The 20,390-nt window shown below is 39.2% G+C and overlaps 2 protein-coding genes across 4 annotated transcripts in view; both read left to right on the forward strand.

The window, feature by feature from the left end:
• Positions 1-7,926, forward strand: part of FRS2 (fibroblast growth factor receptor substrate 2) — a 49,581-nt gene extending 41,655 nt beyond the window's left edge. For all 3 annotated transcript variants that reach the window (XM_085044755.1, XM_085044756.1, XM_085044759.1), the window contains one exon: positions 203-7,926. In XM_085044755.1, coding sequence (XP_084900881.1) covers positions 203-1,153 — 951 coding nt within the window. In that variant the 3' untranslated portion in view covers positions 1,154-7,926. The remainder of the gene's footprint in view (positions 1-202) is intronic.
• Positions 7,927-9,761: 1,835 nt separating this feature from the next.
• Positions 9,762-19,868, forward strand: CCT2 (chaperonin containing TCP1 subunit 2). The gene is made up of 16 exons (XM_085044771.1): positions 9,762-9,871; positions 10,682-10,756; positions 11,235-11,300; positions 11,394-11,505; positions 12,320-12,396; positions 12,969-13,081; positions 13,634-13,836; positions 14,031-14,131; positions 14,212-14,339; positions 14,731-14,834; positions 16,275-16,394; positions 16,959-17,087; positions 17,170-17,273; positions 17,945-18,044; positions 18,730-18,871; positions 19,540-19,868. The coding sequence occupies exons 1-16, from the start codon at positions 9,869-9,871 to the stop codon at positions 19,568-19,570; spliced, it is 1,608 nt and encodes a 535-aa protein (XP_084900897.1). The 5' UTR covers positions 9,762-9,868; the 3' UTR covers positions 19,571-19,868.
• The last annotated feature ends 522 nt before the right edge of the window (positions 19,869-20,390 follow it).

Here is a 20,390-nt window from a genome sequence, read left to right on the forward strand (position 1 = left end):
ATTAATATTCATGTTCATATTTATAAAGATATAGAAAGTACATATTTGCATTATACTCTTTCTGTTTTTAAACACCTGCCATCGCAAGTTTTTCTTTTCAGGTATTTTGATGAGAAAAGTGGGGAGTTAAGCGAATAAATTTGGAGAGGGGGGAAAAAGGCAGAATAGCATTTAGTTTTCCTCTTTTTTCTTCCCCTTTTAGGTGCACACTTACGTAAACACTACTGGAGTTCAAGAGGAAAGAAAAAATCGATCAAGTGTGCATGTGCCACTAGAATCAAAGCTTTCAAACACTGAAACAACTAAAGCGAAAGAAGATCAGATGTGTACTGATGACAGAGATGCTCAGGTTCTCCTGGAGCCTGAAGGAGTGAAGTTTGTTTTAGGACCAACACCTGTTCAAAGGCAGTTAATGGAAAGAGAGAAACTGGAACAACTTGGGAGAGATCAAGTTAGTGGCAGCAGCACAAACAACACTGAATGGGACACTGGGTACGACAGTGATGAACGTAGAGAGACACCATCTGGTAATAAATTGGTGTATGAAAATATAAATAGGTTATCAATCCCTAGTGCCTCAGGGGTCAGGAGAGGTCGCTTGACATCAACCAGTACCTCAGACACCCAGAACATTAACAACTCTGCTCAGAGGAGAACTGCGCTGCTGAACTACGAGAACTTGCCATCCTTGCCTCCCGTTTGGGAAGCCCGCAAGCTGAGCAGAGATGAAGATGACAGTTTAGGACCAAAGACCCCATCTCTGAATGGCTACCACAATAACCTAGATCTAATGCATAACTATGTCAATACAGAGAATGTAACAGTACCAGCAAGTGCTCATAAAGTAGAATTTACACGACGTCGGGACTGTACCCCAACAGTCTTTAACTTTGACATTAGGCGTCCAAGTTTAGAACACAGGCAGCTCAACTATATACAGGTTGACTTGGAAGGTGGTAGTGACTCTGACAACCCTCAGACTCCAAAAACCCCCACCACTCCACTTCCGCAAACTCCAACCAGGCGCACAGAGCTGTATGCTGTGATAGACATTGAAAGAACTGCTGCTATGTCAAGCTTGCAAAAAGCACTGCCCCGAGATGATGGTACTTCTAGGAAAACTAGACATAACAGTACTGACCTGCCTATGTGAGCCTGGGGAGCATTGAATCATTTGCACCTTTTGTGAAGTTTATAAAATTGAAGATGCGAGTACTTTGCATTTCTTAACACTAACGCCTTTTATAGACTAATAGAACCTTTTCTGCATACTTCATGTACTTGTCTAACTAAAGGGAATTAATGTAGAGCAAGTATTCATTTTAGGTGACACTATTTCATTCTACAGTAGAAGTAATTACTGCATAGCAGCATCACCACCTTTCACAGTGCCTCTTTAATTGATTAGAATCTGAGTGACATGCCAGTTTTGAATTTATAAATATTCTGGTCTGGTGCCTATACTCATTATTGGCATTTATAACACTTTCTAAAGCCTCTTGATACGTGCATTATTAGCAGGTAAACCTAATCTTTCAGTATGTGTATCTTACGTTCATTCCTCATTGAAGTGGTTCCTCCAGAATGAAATGTATGGAATATGTTAATTCACTCAGTCTGACATACACAAGATATTTTGGTTCATCTCAAGGAATATAAACACCACACCTTTATTGTCTGTGGGCAAGAAGGCCTCTAATTCCTGACAGTTTTCTTAACTTGTGTGATATTTGAGAGGTCATGTTGACGGTTGTTGATCAGAGCTATAAACACATCAAAAAACAGCCTTAAGCTCCTTCCGCTGGGAATAGAATTCCAAGTGACAGATCAAATTCCCTGTGAAATCTGACAAAATTTTAATTTATCAGAGTTTTGGGGTTTTTTTGTGAAGGAATTCACAGGTGGGCTTGAATTAAGGCTCTCTTGTCATTTCTTAGTTCAGCGTGCCTTCCTTTCTTTGCATTTGTATGTTTCCTTTTTATTTGTTCCCTAATGTCTTGTTTTAAAAGTCAAAATTTTGTACATAGCTTTAATTGTTCAGGATCGTCTGTGTATTTGTCTTACTCTCTGCATTTGACAAAGAAAGACTCTTGAAGGTCAAATGGTTGTCTTTGTCCAGTGTTCTACTTTTTTATGCCTGACAGATGCCCAGCTCTCCAGCAGCATGCATTATTGCACAACTGGAAAGGTTTATTATGCAGTTATTGTCTTCCTTTAAAGCATCAAACATAGATTACACGGGAGGCAGGGTACTGGACTTGATAGTTCTTTATAGAAAGTTGTATGTTCTAGCAATGTGCATCCATAGGTGATAGTATACTTTAATTTAGAAAGATGTGTAGTAAATTATCTGAAGGTAGTATTTTCTATGAGCATACTTCTTTTCCTTTTGCAGTTGGTGAATTTGGTTACAATGATGGCTGCTCAGTGTTACAGGTACATCCAGGTAGAACGTTGTTTGTTGAAATGCCAGATGCACCCTTAGAAGCTTTTGTTTATTAATACTCTGAATAATCTTAGAATTCTGGCAGTATTGCAGGTGCACCTTGGTACTAGCAGCAGAACAGATTGCTCTTGAGCCTGTGATTGCAAAGGAACTGACACTTGTGTGAACGGATGTGATGTAAAATAACCCTTGAACTGTGAGGAAAAACATGCAAGAAAAGCCATTTGGAGATCTGAAAAAGCATTAAGGGTCTCCATGCAATATTTGAATCAAAGTTTTATAAAAACCAAACTACAATTACTTTCCGTCTTTTAAATTGGTATGTATTTCTGTTCCTCCAACTTTTTTTCTTTGGTCTTCTCTCATTTAGTAGTGGCAGCAGTAGTAGCATCTGAAATATGTCTCTTGCCATGCCATTAGACGGTATCAGGCAACCTTTTCACTCCGACTTTCATTATTCTTTACAGACTGTATGGTACTGAAATACCAGATGGACAAAGAACATAATTTACAGAAGTAAAAGTTGGGAGTCATTGAGACCTCTGTGAGGAACTTAAAAGTGATTTTTTAAAAAAACCCCTCAATAATGATTTTGCAGTCAGCCTCTGCACACTTTTGTGAGACTCACTGACTTGTGGGGACACCTTGGTACTCAAGCTAGGTACTAGGGCTAGGCATTTTAAAGGTCTGCAGTCTCTACCTGACAGGAGGTTGTAGCCAAGTGGGGGTCAGTCTCTTCTCCCAGTCAACCAGTGACAGGACAAGAGGACATGGTCTTAAGCAGCACCAGGTAAATGTTAGCAAGAAATTCTTCACAGAAGGGCTGATGAGGCATTGGAATGGGCTGCCCAGGGAGGTGCTGGAGTCACCGGCCCTGGAGGTGTTTAAGGAAAGACTAGACATGGCAGAGGGTGCCATGGTCTGGTTGACAAGTTGGTGTTCGGTCATAGGTTGGACTCAATGATCTCAGAGGTCTTTTCCAAGCCTGGTGATTCTGTGATTCTGTAACTGCTCCCTCACATCTTTGCCATTGCCTCACCTTATGCTATGGACCTCCTGGTCTGTGCTGAAGAGAAATTACCATTTATTCCAAAATACTTACTAGGTTAATAATACTGGTATGATTCTTGTTCTTAGCATATATATAAGAATTTAATTTGTGAGCTTAAATTTGTGAGCTGAACTAATGCTTCAGCATGCATTTTGAGGCAAACATGTTTGATCTAGCTAACTGCTTAGAAATACATGGTCCTTGTCTGTATAGTTTGGACTAATTAATTGGACCCTTCAAACACACTTGTGAGGCAGGAAAGTAATATTCTTAACTGCTAAATATGGAAACAGAGGCTTTGGGTAGATCGTAAGTGACCTGCTGAAATTTCAACAACCAGCCATATTTCTTCTTAGTTCCAGTGCACTGTCCTATGCATTTATTCTGAACAGTCTCAGATAAAAAGAATGGTCTGAGCAATTTTTTTATGGTGTTGGAAGTTTCACAATGTTTTCTTAGCTCTGGTCTCCAGAATTGAGAACATACTGAAATTTCAACTGTCTGTAGCCTTAATTATATTAACAAGTCTGATGATGTATTTTCCAGGACTACTTTTTTAACCTGTTATATTTTACAGGTGGGATAATGCTTTCTTGTTTTGTGTACACTGCAAACATACTGGGTAGTCCCTGTTACCCACATGACTCATCTTTAGCATTCCTTATTTTCTGCCCCTTGAAGTAGATGCAGTTGCAATGCACTTTACCCTTTGAGACTTGGTAAATATTTTTTCAATTCAGTCTCTTTTAAAGGCTGTGATGTTAGATTTAGTGTCTGTAATCTAGGATTCAGTTTTCAGCTGAAATCTCTCCATGGTATTTAGATCATATTTATTTTGGGCCCACAGGTGTATAGACTGAGAAACTAGAAATATTGTAATCATTTTCTTTAGTAAACGTGGCATGTTAAGTTTACATAAACTAGGTCCTGTAAAAATCTCCATCAGTTCTACTTTTCATCCATAACGTGCAGTTGGTTGCTGCCCTTCATGCACATTTGACAAGGGAAAGCCTTTAACTGTAGCTATTCCTTTAGTGCAATGATTTGGGAAAGACATACATTACTGTATCTTTTAAACAAGGAAGCTGACTTGTTAAAATAACACAAAGCAGTGACCAAAAGTACATAAAAAATGATTGTGCTAGAAATACGGGGAGTGAGAATTTAATACATTTTATATTGGGAAAATAATCTCTTCCTCAAAATGATGTTAGAAGGAGGACCAATTGTTTTAATTTTTGTAGTGTTTTTTGCTGACTTCCTAAAACAATACTGAAAAAGACCATTTTGAAAGTCTTGACACTCATTAGAACATCTTTTGTTTCCCCCAATGAGTATGTTTTGCATTTGACAGGAGTTGAATATGATGGTGTGCTTTGAAGCACTATTCCTTCTAAAGTCTGCAGAGCTTTTATAGAGAATATAAGTGTTAAAGTAGATCTTTCATATAATAAATTGATAAAATGTCTTCCCCTGCTCCCCTCCCCCGCAGTGTTTGGATATTTGTGTGTGTTTGCACCTCTGACTAAGGCTTGGGTGTAAAAAGGATCATGGAAATGTGTAAACTGTACTAAGTCCAAATCAATGTCAAAACAGGGCTGCTTTTTGTAGGTGACAGACCAGCAGTTGATTTTGCTGGTTTTATAACACTGTGTATTGTCTCACAATCTGGCTATTGTTGTTTTTGTTTTATATTTAACCACTTCTCAGTGAGAGAGATTCAGGAGAAAGCAGATTGTTCTTATTGTCAGTGAAGTGAAAATGGAAGTTCTGATTAATGTCAGTTACTCTTTTGAGCATATAACGATGTATCTGATTTGGATGTCTATTTCTAAGCAGTATTCCTCGCTTCATGTAAGGTGAGATCAATGGTGAATTCCCATTTCTGCACTGTACTAATTTATTTAATGGCTGCAAATAAGATGAAACTAATGGAGTAGGAACTAGTAGTGGACTTAAATCTGAAATGCTCCTATTTCCCCTAAACGAGTTTGGTCCTTCATTGTGCTAGAGTTAGGTATTTTTGGAATTTAATGATACAATCTTTCCCGTCTCTTCCTTGAGGTACCAATTCAGGCATTTATATTTGACAGTATTTACTTAATATAAACCTAAGTTCATTTATTATATCTTTATTTTTAATTCATATACACTCCAAGAAAAAAAAAAAAAATCCAGAAGAAATTCCACCACAAAAAACTGCGTTAAGATGGAGTCAGGTCTGCTGATGTCCTTCTTACAGAGCATATGAAAAAGGAAGTCATGAGATGAGGTTTTTCACAATCTTTAGGAATTACTTCCTCTTTTGGACAAGATAAATTAATCAGAAGGAAAAAAAGAGCAATGTAGCATCTGCAACTCTGACCATGTATACGTTATTTCTTGTGGTATGGTGCTGTAAGGTATGTGACTAAGTCTGTCAGATGTCTTATAAGGATATTTTGCTAATGCGGTGTTTACTCCAGATTAACGCAGTATTTTGTTTGGAAGTATGTAGGTGTACAGATAGAAATAGAATATGAGAAATAAGGTTGATGAAACAAGTGTTGGACATTTCTATATTTTAATATATTATGAAGGGCATTTTTGAAATATTTCTTGCAGTTTTAGTAATTATTTACTATGGTAATATACATATATTGTGGCAATGTTTCCTGCTATATCCATTACTTTGGTGTAATTCTATTTTATGTAGCAAATATGTGTATATACAAAGGAGATTATGTAAAACCTATGATTGAAAAATAGGCTCAAGCCCTTCAGAACAGGGACCATCTTCCTGTGTGTCTGCAAAGTACTAAATACCTTGGGGTCCCAGCCAGAACTCCCATCTGAGACCTGTAGTGACTGAATTGCCAAGTGAGGAGTGTGGGGGAAGCAGCTTCTCTGCTTTCCATGAGAAGCCTTAGTACAAAAGGTGCCATGAAGCTCACCCTGCCAATCCCCAGTGCTGGGGCTGTGCTGTGTCCAGCTGTTCCCAAAACCACCTGTCAAGTGACCCAGAGAGCCCAGAGTCCATGTATCCTTTGCTCCAGTCCTTCCTTTTGGCAGTAGGAAAGGAAGTCTGACAAGGAGCTTTGATGTCATCAGGAGATTTTCCTTGTTAGCAGGGTGACCTTTCCAGAGCTTGTTTGGTCCACATGCAGTGTCCTTTGAAGCCAAACAAATAATTTGTGTTGATTTCAAGAGCCACTGGATATGCTCCTGCAAGATCAAGTTCTGCTGACGTAACAGCTCTGTTACACCTGAGGAGCTGGTTGGTCAAGTTCTTATGGTCTAAAAAGATATAAAAATATAAATATATTTAATTACATGTACTGAAAAATCCTATTTGTTGTGGTCAGAGTTCAGATAATTAATGGGAATTTTGGTTTCTTAGTCATACTGGCATATATATTGCTTTAACTATTGTGTATGCAAGAGGAAGTGATTCTAAAATGTGTGAAAGATCAGGATTACACCTGTTTTTTAATGGTCATGTTATTTAGGAACGGATGTCAGCAAATTTAACTCCATATTAATGCAGTTTTTTTGCATTGGAATAGTGTGTATATCATACACCCACATTTTATATATAATATATATTTGGTACTAACTTTGTATTTCGAAATTTTGCCAAATCGTGAACACAGATGTTCTCACTTGTAAGACTTTGGTACTTAATAATTGAATGTATAAGAAATGCTCTGGTAGGAGAGGAAAGAGTATTGTATGGTGTCCCACAGTCCAGATGACTCGACCAGCAGGCAAATTGCCTTTTCCACATCTTGCTTCATTGCAGCATCACCTTCAGTGTCCTGGAGAGCAGTCTGTGTCCCAGACAAACCGCATGCCGGCTGCGCACCGCGCTAGCATCAAACCTGACTGGTAGTAGTGATACAATAGTCACCAGTGTGCCACAAATGCATTTATTAAATGCAGAAATAGACATTTATACAAAGGCCAAAATCCTTTTGTTGTATGTTCCTTTCTTGTCATTACATTGTATCATATTGTAAGATTATTATATGTCCTAATTTGCATTATAAAATGTTTTTTCCTACTTAAAGGCATAAATATAGCAACTTTGTATAAAGGTAGCTTTCTAGATTTTTATTTCTTTTATATAAAAAAGTCTAAACAGTGGGAGTACCATTGCCAAATTGTTTATAAAATTTCAAGTAATTTTCCCTGTTTAATGAATTTGTTTTTAAAAACATTCCGTATTTCTTATACTATGCAGAAAGAGTGTATTTTTATGCCATTCCACATTAATCCTAAAAAATAATTTCACTTTTAAGCTGTCATTATTGAGAAAGCTTACCAAATGTGCATTTTTAAAAATATGTGTTGTGTACTATGGCAACATTTTTCCCCTTACCAGTGCCAACTTCATTTGGAAAAAACAAACTTGTAGCATGGCAATAAACTATTGATTTTACATTAAAAATTGTCTGTGGGTTACTTCAGTAGTTTGCAGTGTTAGTGTCACTGTATCATGTTTTGTTTGTATAACCTTTTTTGCTTTTCTTTAAATCATTGCTACAGGTACCCATCTCTGCCCTCCTCCCTGCCTCTGTATTCCACACATTACTCAGTAGTAAAAAAACCCCCAAAACTGATCATGGTGATCTGAAGTCTGTAAATTTGTCTCCAAGCTTTTGTTTAATTTCTGCTGGTTTTCTGTCACACCTTTGTCATGCACATAGATTGAGATTTTTTTCTTTTAATGAGATTTTAAAAATGAGCCACTTTTTTCCTTCACATACAGTGCGACTTGAAAAATTGCCCTTGGCACAACAGAGGTGAGGGCACTGTGCAGCTGAGAGAGACAACCCAGGACCAGCACTGCTGCTATGTTCTTCCTATTCTGGTGTCGCTATTACACATTATAAATCATAGCTTAGCAATGGTCAAAAGCCCCTTACACCAAATTTACTAATTTGCTGTAGTATTTCTGTGAGCATTGGATCTTTCAAAGCCCATAAGTTGCACAAGTCTGACTCCCTTTAAAATATTTTTTCTCCCAACTCACCACAGTAGCAGCAAATGTGAACTGAAATGAATTATTACTTCAGTGCAAATCTTTATGAATGCTGTGATTCCGAGAGAGAAGCCATTAACATTGTTTTAGTTGGATTATTTGCCCTAGCCAAAACTTAAATACTTCTCTGCATAACGATGAGCAAAACTAAAGATATTTAAATTAAATTAGTAGTCTAGTTTTTGGAACAGGGTTGTGGAGGGAAGCATATTTAATGCTGAAGAAAATAGAACAAAAAGCCTAAAGTACTGAAGAACTAACACTAACCAGGTATTGACATACTTACAATTAGCGATACAGGTGAGAGTTGGCAGTTGTTATTTTTTTGCTGTCTCCATTGTGATGGATTTCTGTCTTTGGCCAGTTTGAATCGAGAACAAACAGCTTTGCATACATCCCAAGAGTTTAGTATCTGGCAGCAAGAAGAGGGATACCAGCTGGAATTAATTCTTCAGGATGAGTCATACAAAATAATACAGGTTGGTTGGGGTTTTTTTTTATAACCAGGTAATGGGCTTTTTGTGTAGAGGAAAAGCAGTGAAAAAGCAAGGCTTAGGTGTTGTCTCACACTGGCAGAGCTGCCAAGGGAACAGTTACCCATTTTTGAATACTGCAATGCAGAGCATATTAAGTGGGATTGTGCTGGGGATCTCCTGTTCACTGCTCTTTAGTGGGATTGTGCTGGGGATCTCCTGCTCACTGCTCTTTAGTGGGATTGTGCTGGGGATCTCTTGTTCACTGGTTTTTAGTGGGATTGTGCTGGGGAACTCCTGTTTACTGGTTTTTAGTGGGATTGTGCTGAGGATCTCCTGTTCACTGCTTCGAACTGGCGACGTGCTCTAAGCGCAGCCCATCTGCCACGGGCTGTCAAGCGCACTGCAGGCCACAAGCAGTAATAAAAATGCTTTTGATCTGAGAGTTGACCTGCAGGAATATCACAGAACCGCAGAATCATAAAATAGGTTGAGTTGGAAGGGATCTTAAAAATCATCTACCTCCGAACCCCCTGCCACGGGCAGGGACACCTTCACTAGCCCAGGCTGCTCACAGCCCCATTCAAACTGGCCTTGAACACTGCCAGGGATGGGGCAGCCACACTTTCACCGAGCGACTGTCCCGTGCCTCTCCATCCCCTTTGGAGAACTCCCTGCTGCCCTGTGCCACTCCCGGCACCCGCTCCAGCAGCCGCTCCCGCAGCTCCGGCCGGGGGCAGCGCTGCGGCGCACAGCCCGGGCACCGCCGGAAGCGGCGGCCGCTCTGACGCCAGTTCCGCTGCAGCGCGTGGGGTGAGGCGCGGCGCTGCTTCTCTGCTGAAGGAGGCGGCAGGCGGCAGGGTCCCGGCGGCACCATGGTGAGCGGCGGCGGCGGCGGCTCGGCCCGGGCAGGGCAGGGCAGGGCCGGGGTGCGGCGGGGCCGGGCGGGCCGCGCTCCATGCGGACGGGCGAGCGCGCCAGGCCTGCAGGCCGCGCCCCTGCTTTCCCCGCGCCGTGGCGGCGGGTGGGGGGCGGCGGGGAGCCCCGAAGGTTCTGGAGCCGGGGCGGGGCTGGGCCCGCCGGGGAGAACCCCCGAGCCCGCCCTGCCTCCCGAGGGCTCTCATACGTTTGGTTGTGTGTTTCATCCTTGTTCATTGAAGGCCTCGGGCGCTTTGCAAATGTTAGTCCTTAAAGGCGTATATTAGTTACTGCTGTAATTAGTTTGCATTGAAGTGCAAAGAAAAAAAAAGTCATAAAGAGTTAAGCTCAGGTATGAAAATGCTAAAGCGTCAGTATGGTCAGTAACTAGAGCTTTTGCAGCCGGTGCTGGCTGTGCCTGGCAGGCTGTGTGGCAGGCCGCTAGCGGGGCCGAGCAGCAGCGCAGGCCCAGCTGTGCAGTGATGTGCTGGTAGCGGCCCTGGGGCTCAGAGCCACCAGTGTGCACTGCGGGCTCTGCTAGCAGCGTGGTCTTGGTCTTGTCATCCCCTCACGGGACTGGGAGATTGTGAGATCGGTTTTTAAGAACCTTGACTATTTTTTAAATGTACCTGTTATCAAAACAAAATAGGGTATATAAGTAATTTTAATAATTAAAGCATTGTTTAGGTTATTATTGTCAAGGATTTACTTTTAAAACTTTGTCTTTTTGTTGAAGCTAGAATAATACTCTTATATTAATTGTGTTTTAGGCATCCCTTTCCCTTGCTCCTGTGAACATTTTCAAGGCAGGTGCAGATGAAGAGAAGGCAGAAACAGCTCGGTTGGTAAGTTTAATTCTCTAAGAAACTGGTAGTACTTGAGGTAATTAAACTTGGTCTTTTATACTAAGGAAAATACTTTCAATATGTCATGATGTGGAACTTTTGTCTCTAACTGGCTTTCCTTGTTTCATGTGTGTGAACAGAAGGGAGGAGCAATGTTGTTTTTACTGAAAATTAGAGAAACTCTTCATTGTTGAAACCAAAGTAGCTCTATTGGAGCTTAAAAGATTGGTGTTTTATTGGATGGTATTTCTTCTGGCTTTTAGAATTAATTATATTATATTATATTATGTGAGAATTAATTATATTTGATCTGGTTATCGTAATTTAGCAGTTATAAAGCTTGGATACAGCCTCTGTTGAACGAGGGCTATGGAAGGGTTGGGTTAAAATGCCCTCTTGAAAGCTACGGGATAGTGTATAATTCTTGTATTACAGTAGAAATAAATTGTTTCCTGAGGGATGTTTATTTTCATTTCAGTCATCCTTTGTTGGTGCCATTGCCATTGGTGACCTAGTCAAGAGCACCCTGGGGCCTAAAGGCATGGTAAGACAGCTGCAGGCTATCAGCAGTCATATCTGTTAATTTAACTTTAATAGTTAGAGTGCGTTTTCAAGCCGTGTTCTAAATCTCTTGTAGGACAAGATTCTTCTAAGTACTGGGAGAGACAGCTCTGTGACAGTTACCAATGATGGTGCAACCATCCTGAAAGCTATTGGAGTTGACAATCCAGCTGCTAAGGTCTTGGTTGGTGAGTTCTTAAAGGCTTGGTATTTCTTAAATTGTAACTCTATTACGTAGTTTTTATTTCTTCGCAGGAAAGTGTTCTTGGAATACTGTGAAAAATTGAAGGGAGGGGGAACAGAAATCCTGAAGTAAGGAGGGCAGGGAACTACAAGAGTTGTGGAATTCTGCAAAAGTAAAATTGCAGTATATGCTGCTTTTCAAAACTGCTCTTTTCCCTCAGCCCTGGTTTGTCCCAGCAGTCAGAAGGGACAAAAGACATCAGTATGTCCCACTTTTTTCAGTGTGAAAATTTGGAACAGAAATCTGCAGAGCAACAGAAGTTCTCTCTGGTTCTCCCAGATTTCAATCTCTGTCACTCAGTGACTACTGAACTTCTGGACAGAGTTTACCTTTGTGATCAACTGTATTACTGTGCTAGTGGTGCAGTACTGGTGACAAGAGCCTGAACAGCTGGGTGTTAGATTTCCTAATGATTTTGTGTTTGTTGGGTCCCAGTTTATCAGCGGTCCATGCAGCAGACTTGGTTGTTATAGTCTCTGATCCTGTATCTACACCTTAGAGTTTCTACCCAGCTGTACTTCCTTTGGATAAGCATCTTTAGGATTTGGAACAGGGCAGCATCTTGACGGTCACCAGGCTGAAACGGGTGCTTAGGTTACACATAGAGAGCAGGAATTTGAACGACGCTGAATTTCATTTGCATCTTGTGTTTTTCTGGGTTTTTTTTAGAGTTCCCTCTTTACACAAAGAGATCTGTTTTTCTCCTCCAAACTAATGCATGAGAAAAATAGCATTAATACTGTGTTTTCCTTCTTCAGATATGTCAAAGGTTCAAGATGATGAAGTTGGTGATGGAACTACATCTGTCACAGTGTTGGCAGCTGAATTACTGAGGGTAATGTTTTGCATTTTTTCTGATGTTTGTCAGTGAACTTCTGTGATACCACCAGTAGGAGGTGTGTTATCCTGTGTTTGTGAAAAGGGCTCCCAAAGCATAGGGATGAATAGCTTGGTCTGTTGCTGTTGAAATTGATAGGGGAAAAAAACAACCATTGGGTATTTGTATGTTTTGTTTGGTATTATTTTAGATTGCTATTCCTTATATAATTTTTTAAAACTCTCAAGTATTTTAAGTTGACTCTTACAGGTCAGTTCCTGGATATTGCATTGGGCAGCATGCAGCACTGCTTAGTTATGAGGCTCAGTCCTCTGTTATGTTTTCCATAACATTAATGAGAAAAAAAAAACCACCCTGCATGCATAACATTAATGAGAAAAAAAATGGGTTTTTTTAATGAGAAAAAAAATTTTGAAGAAATGATCCATCAGATTGCCAAGTTCCTCAGAAAAATGAAGATAGTTTTTTTCAACTACGTTTTAAGTTGCATCCATAAATGAACATGTGTTTTCTAGTTAGTGTAGCTGTACTTTTGGGGGAGGAAATAATTTTTGTTTTCACTTCAATAGGAGGCAGAATTACTGATTGCAAGGAAGATTCATCCTCAGACCATCATTGCAGGCTGGAGGGCAGCCACGAAGGCTTCAAGAGAGGCACTTTTGAAAGCAGCTGTGGATCATGGGTTAGTAATGTCCATTGGTTGTAACTCTTCATAAAAAATTACTGAAGATCAAAACATCAATGAGAATTACAGTCCATTGGTAAATTCTTCACTCTTAGTATAGTAGTGTGAAGACTGAGTTCATAAATTTTAACAGTTGAGAAAAAAATACTGGGTTTTTTTTCCAAGTGAATTGCAGAAGCTGTATGATACTCAAAATTACTTTTGCTATGCAGAAATTAAATACAAGCAGTGATTTGCTCCCTGGAACAAAAATTGGAGCTGCTATTTTAGATTTCATACTCACATTTTAAATGTAAATATTTCTCTTGCCCGGCACTTTAAAAGCACAAACTTTCTCAAACGGGATGCAAAAATTCTTCTAACAAATCTTGTATTTCGAATAGAAGGTTGTGTTGTGGGACAGTGGAGGGATTCTGTGCAGCATTCCTCAAAACAGAATATGGTACATACAGATACAGGCAGGGCGAAGTGGGCAAAGACTCAGGGTGGTAGCTAGTGGTAGTTAAGGCTTTCAGACTTTCCACTTGAACTGAACTGTCTTTATTTTAGTAATGATGAAGTGAAGTTCCGTGAAGACTTGATGAACATTGCAGGAACAACTCTCTCATCAAAATTACTGACTCACCATAAGGATCACTTTGTCAAGCTGGCTGTAGAAGCTGTTCTTAGGTTAAAAGGTTCTGGTAATTTGGAGGCTATCCATGTCATTAAGAAACTTGGTGGAAGTTTGGCTGATTCCTACTTAGATGAAGGTAAGTCTTTTGAGTGTTGACTGTATGTGCACTTGATAAATAAAGCTGTTAAAAGTTACCCATCTATATAAATTTATTATAGGAAGTACTGTTGCGTTATTATTAAGTTGAAGACTAAATATGAGTGGATTTTGTAATTATATTAATTGGTCTTTTTCAATTTGAAGTTTTACAAGACCTTTCTGTTACTACAGGCTTTTTACTTGACAAGAAGATTGGTGTAAATCAGCCAAAAAGAATTGAAAATGCAAAGATTCTTATTGCAAATACTGGTATGGATACAGACAAGATTAAGGTATGTGACAGAACTGCTGTTGAGAAAATGTGTTTTTGTAAATGGAATTTTGAGACTGAGCTCTCCTTTCTTTGATTTAGATTTTTGGCTCTCGTGTTAGAGTGGACTCCACAGCAAAAGTGGCAGAAATAGAACAGGCAGAAAAAGAAAAAATGAAGGAGAAAGTGGATCGTATTCTTAAACATGGAATTAATTGCTTTATTAACAGGTATGTGTTTCTTGGGAAAAGGAGAGAGTTATGTTACTTCACGTAATGTGTTCACCCTGACAGAACAGGCAGTTAAGTGCCCAGCAGGCACTTAGGATCAAAAGACTTTGAACTTAAAGCATGTAGCTGCCTGTGCTTAGTGTGGCAGTGTTTCTTTAGAGGAAGGGTATTTCAAAAACTATCACAGTTTGAATTGATATGTTTTTTCTTAGCTTTGTATGTTTTCCTGTCACTGTGTTTGCTTCTGTGTTGTGTAACATTCCATGTGTGGCAGGTGCCTCATACATTGACTGCTTTAATAGCTTTCAGAAATCTGTCCTGTGTCCATGCTACTGAGAATCTTGTTAAAAGTTTGTTCTGTGTGTAATGGGGAGATGTGTTTTAATTTTAGACAGCTGATCTACAACTACCCTGAACAACTCTTTGGAGCTGCTGGTGTCATGGCTATTGAACATGCAGACTTTGCTGGTGTAGAACGTCTGGCTCTTGTCACAGGTGTGTGGAGTATCTTGTTGTATGAAACTTGGAGGGGCACATTATTTGTTTGAGTATTAGTAAACATAAAACTTAAAACATACTTCTTTTTCTCCCGCATCTGTGAATAAAGGATCATAATGCTAAATATGGGATATAATTTAGCAAGTTAGTGCCAGTTAGTAATTTTCCTTCATATTTTAAAAATATTTTCAGTTAAGTTCCTGCTTGATATGATTTTGAAATGTTTGTTTTCTAAGGAAAAGATGAAATTTAACAATAGAAAGAAAAACTAGACTAGTTAATACTAATAGTTCTTGATTCTATGATAATACCACTTTGTTGTATATGGCTGTTTGATTTTAATGATGGAAAAGACTAAAGAGTCATCCTTTGTCAAAAATGTGGGCCTGAGTTGTCATCTTGAGGTGGACTTCAAATGATATGAACAACCTGGATATTTTGAGTAGTGGTCAGCATAAATGTGATTCTAGTAACTAATGAAAATGAAACCTCTGGAATGCTACAGATAATTCTTATTGCTGAAGTTAGGGATAGTTAACTGGAACATAATAGCAAGTTGATTCTGAAAGTGGTCAGAAGGATGAAGAATTTGCTTTGAAGGAGAAAGGAAAAGACACTGTTAGACAATCTTAGCAAAACTGAAGTGGCAATTGTTTATTACTGTCAAGTAGGCACATTGACACAGGCAAATGCTTGATTGAGAGAAACATTGCCTAAATTCTGAAACAAATTCAATGCAAACTTTTAAGCAGAGCAAGTGGGCCATATCACGCCACACAGGCTCAAATAGTATAGCTGACAAAAGGACAAGTTTGAAATATGCACAAACTCTGCTGCAAATCTTGTTTTTCCTTGTGGTACTACAAGTACACAGTGCTGCAAGCTACCGTGGAATAACTGAGCATGCATTGGGAATACATACATGTAAATACTTTTATAATAGAAAGAGGAAAGAAGTAGAACAATGTTCTGTTTGTGACATTTTGGTCTTTGTAGTGCCTATTTTGTTTACAAAATGGCAGTTTACAGATTGCGCACAATACTGCTGCTACAGCTTGGAATGAGGCTTGTGATTCAGTAGAATGGTGGCCACTGGTTCTCAGCCATCACCAGGGAGGCAAAATGAATACTGTCACAAGCTCAAGTTTTAAAGTACAAGTCTTCATTAAGTATTTTATAAATACTCAATCAGTTAATACTATGAAAACTTGAAACATACTGACATTTTAATGCTTGCAAAGGTGAATGTTTATTCTCTTACCAGACACAACTTGAAAGCATTGTAGTCCTTGTGAAGCAAAACAAAACATTCGTGTTTTAAGGATTTATCAGCGTTGGTGTCTGGTGGTTTTTTTCACCCCCACTCCGTGGTTAGGCCTTGCCTGAAAGGATGCTTTCATTGTGAGCTCTGATTTTTTTATGATCTTACACTTGTAGGTGGTGAAATTGCATCAACCTTTGATCATCCTGAGCTAGTGAAACTAGGAAGCTGCAAGCTTATTGAAGAAGTCATGATTGGAGAAGATAAACTTATTCATTTCTCTGGAGTAGCAATGGGTAAGTGTTTTATCATTAATGGTATGTTGTAACATTTGTGTTAACCCTCTGCTAATGCTTTTCAGGTTCCAGTGAGGCATAGGAATTCTGTAATGATTCATGTAACCATTTTTATTAAAGCTGTGCTTTTCAGTAAAAATCCTGCACACTTTCATGGTTGAAATTGTGGGGGTTTCGTTTTGTGAACATACAACAATTTTTAAGGATGGGAATAGAAATTTCTGCTTTGGGAGATTAAATTGGCAAGGAAAGTAGCAGTATGTCATACTTAAAGAGCTTGAGAGCTGGTTCTAGTAAATACCAATTCTGTAAATTTTCAAGGGGTTTTGAACCTCCTTGATATTAATTTTCTGTTAAATTAAATAAGGTGTTATGGAACCAAAGCAATAGCACTGTGTGCATAACTTTCTTCTTTGAAATGTCATCATGCTTTCTTTTTTGGCCCCAAAATCAGTGATACCAAACTTGACTGCAGTGACAGCAAAAACATTGTAAATGTTTTGTGATAGCTCATTTTTATGTCCTAGTTTCTCTTTTTAATCCTTTTGCATTTGTGCTTTCTAGGTGAAGCTTGCACCATAGTTTTGCGTGGAGCCACACAGCAGATTCTGGATGAAGCAGAGAGGTCTTTGCATGATGCTCTCTGTGTCCTGGCTCAGACTGTGAAGGACACAAGAACTGTGTATGGTGGAGGTGAGTATCAGATTCTTTGTACATGACACACGTGTATCACTGTACATCAGATACATAACATCTGTGTTTCTTCAATGAATAGGTTGTTCAGAGATGCTGATGGCTAATGCTGTTGCAGAACTTGCTGTCAGAACACCTGGCAAAGAGTCTGTTGCAATGGAGTCCTTTGCTAAAGCTTTACGAATGGTAGGTTTATTTAATCAGATTGCTGGATTAAGAGACAAAGTTTCATGAGGTTTACTAATTTATGACATAAGATAGTTGCTTCACTTCAAAAATTTTGGTTGTCTGAGGTAAAAAAAGTGAAGTTTAGCAAACACATCTTGGATAAACAAAAGTTTATCCAAGTCAGTTTGAGAAAAAAAATTACTTCCTGCATTTTAAATTAGGGAAAACCTTTCTCCCACAAAAATTAAATGCAAGAGCATAATAATACTTGGCATTACCTCTTCAGTCAGCACATGCAAGTTTGCACTACTGTCACTAAAACAGTTAACAGAATGATCAGGTGCTTCCCAGCAGGCTTGTGTTTCTTAAATGAAAACATTTCCCAGTTGTAGTCTGAAATGATAGAAGACAACTTTTCTTTTTTTCTTCTGTCCATGTTAAATGAACTGGCAAATCTGCTAATAAGCTTCTGTCCTCTTAGGAACTGTGTTACAACAGTCTCTTGAAATTCTTAGAAAGGTAGTTTGGGTTTTTTACTTTTTCCTTATCTCCTGGTCACAGTAACAGATCATTTGCCATGTTTTTGAAGCCTCTTCTTGAAATTCAGTTATAAACTAATAACATCAAAGTATGTTTACTACCGATCAGTCCCTGTGTTAATTAAAAACAACCTGTATTTATCCCCTTAGATCCCAACAATAATAGCTGATAATGCTGGCTATGACAGTGCTGATTTGGTTGCTCAGCTTAGAGCTGCTCACAGTGAGGGGAAGACTACTTATGGGTTGGGTAAGTGGTTCAGTTGTACTTCTGTGATTGAATTGCTATTTGAGGTCCATTAGGCCCATTAAAGTTGTTCACATGTGTCTGTCACATATATTCGGCTGGGAGAACGGAATGATTTTATGTTGATCAGTTTGCTTTGCATATAACTGTGGTGTACAACACAACATTCCATTTCTGTCCTACCAGGCTTTTGACAGCAGAGTAAGTTGGTTTCCAGCTCTAAAAACCATTTTGCTTACGAGTCTAGTTATAGGAAGCTTTAAAAAGAAAACCATTGTTTTAAAACCTGCAACGAACTAAAAACCCGGCAGAACCAAACGCATCCTTCCCCTTGCCCCTTTCCTCCCCACTCCCCCAAGAAAACAACCAAACAACAACCACGGAGTTGTGAAGAACTTTGAAGTTAATATACCTAAGGAAATAGTGCTGAGACTCCAGTTGGGATCTTGTCTCCTCATCACAGTGTATAAAGTTTTTATCATTAATTATTTGTATGTAATTGCAACATTAGGCTTAAATCAGGAGTCTTGAGGTAAACTACTTTATTTAATACTTCCTTTGCTATCAGTATAATTCATTTGAGTAGGTTAAGTTCCTATGCTCTTAGCTTCTGGTAATTTCCTTAAAAATAATGTCAAGTTAAAGAAACAAGCCCAAAACCCACCTCTTAATGCATTTCTTCTTCCAGATATGAAAGAGGGTGTCATTGGAGACATGGCAGTTTTGGGAGTAACAGAAAGTTTCCAGGTCAAGAGACAAGTTTTGCTGAGTGCAGCTGAAGCAGCAGAAATGATTCTTCGTGTAGATGACATCATTAAAGCAGCACCAAGGTATGATCCGAGTATTTGCATGATCAGTCACAGTGATGTGGGGTAGCATCCTTCTGTGGAAGAGTAATGGTACAGAAGAGTCTTGTTCTAAAATTACTTTACTTGAAATGGAGCCTGACATCTGACATGCTGATGTTCGTGTTAGATAATTTTACTGCATTAGCAGTATCGTTAGGCCTTTAGAGCCATCAGCGGGCTTAAATTGATGTGCCTGAGTAAAACATAGTTAATCTTGGGTCACCAGCTACTTTTGTTGTATATAGCATTAAAACGCCTACACAGATGGCTGACCAAAATGTGAGGGCTCGTGCTTTCTTTTTCCTTTTGGCAAGAATTGTAGTGAAATGCCCAGCTGCTTCTGAGATAGAATCTGCAGCTAAAACAGAAACATGTTTGTTAAAAGGTTTGGGAAGAATGGCTGCTCATAGGCAGGTTATCCCATGTGTGCCTGCTAGCAGGTAGTGTTCACTGCTTTTTGAATCCCAGGGGTTTTTTTACCATGGTCATGGGTGGTGTGTTAGCTTTGAGGTGATACTGCTTTTTGTGCTGTGAGATAAAGTTGTCACTGAGCACAAAATACCAATTAAAGATTAAAAATCAGGGTGGGTGGGGAGGGGCTGGTGGATATCAGCGTGGATGAATTTTCTGATTTTTCTTTTTCTCCCCAGAAAACGTGTACCAGACCATCGCCCCTGTTAAATTTTCTTCAGTACATGAGGATGTGTGGACCAGATCTCACCTCGTAATTTTTTTTAATGGTCTAGGTTTTGTGAGGTTGTGGAGCAGAAGCCTGATACAAACAGATCTCCATCAATAGCACTGTCTTCAGTTGGTTTTTACTTACTGGAGCTTTTATGTGTTGTGGAGAAGAATTCACTTTCTGGAGTCTATAAACCAGGGGTTTTATACAACCCTTTTCCTTCTGTTCCTTCCAGGTTCCACTTAAAATACACAGGAATTAAAAAAAAATAAAAATAAAGAATTCAGATTCGCCAAAGTTGTATTTCTTTCTGTAGAACCAGGAAGGGCAGATCCATTAGGAGAGGCGCGGTGCACATCCTCAGTCTTCGGATGTAACAGGCAGTGACTAAGCCCTTGTGGCTCACTGGTTCTTGTTGACCTGCTGTGTTAGTGTGCGTGATGTATTCCAGTCCTGGCTGCTTAGGTTTTGAGCTGGGTCCTAGAAATAGGCTCTGAAGTTAGATGGTGTCTTTTTCTAGTGATAATGGAGTATTACTCTTAATTATTTGATTTGATTTGATTTGATTTGATTTGATTTTGATGATGAGGAGAGAGAGCTGAAGAGGAACCTGAGCCAATGCCCAGTACTGCACCGAAGTGATCTTACAGCACAGATTTTACATTCTGCTGAGGGGAATTCAGGAACATGCAGTTTGGGAGACATAGCAACATTCTGGACCAAACAGTCTTGAGTGTTGATCTATAAAGTACTGGGCTGACTTTACAAACACTTGTAGTAGAGGGCACTTAGCAGAAAGTGTGCCAGGCTGCAACATTG

This window comes from Lichenostomus cassidix, chromosome 1Aa (genome assembly GCF_008360975.1).
Source record: "Lichenostomus cassidix isolate B80296 chromosome 1Aa, HeHo_3.0, whole genome shotgun sequence".
Taxonomy (NCBI): Eukaryota; Metazoa; Chordata; class Aves; order Passeriformes; family Meliphagidae; genus Lichenostomus; species Lichenostomus cassidix.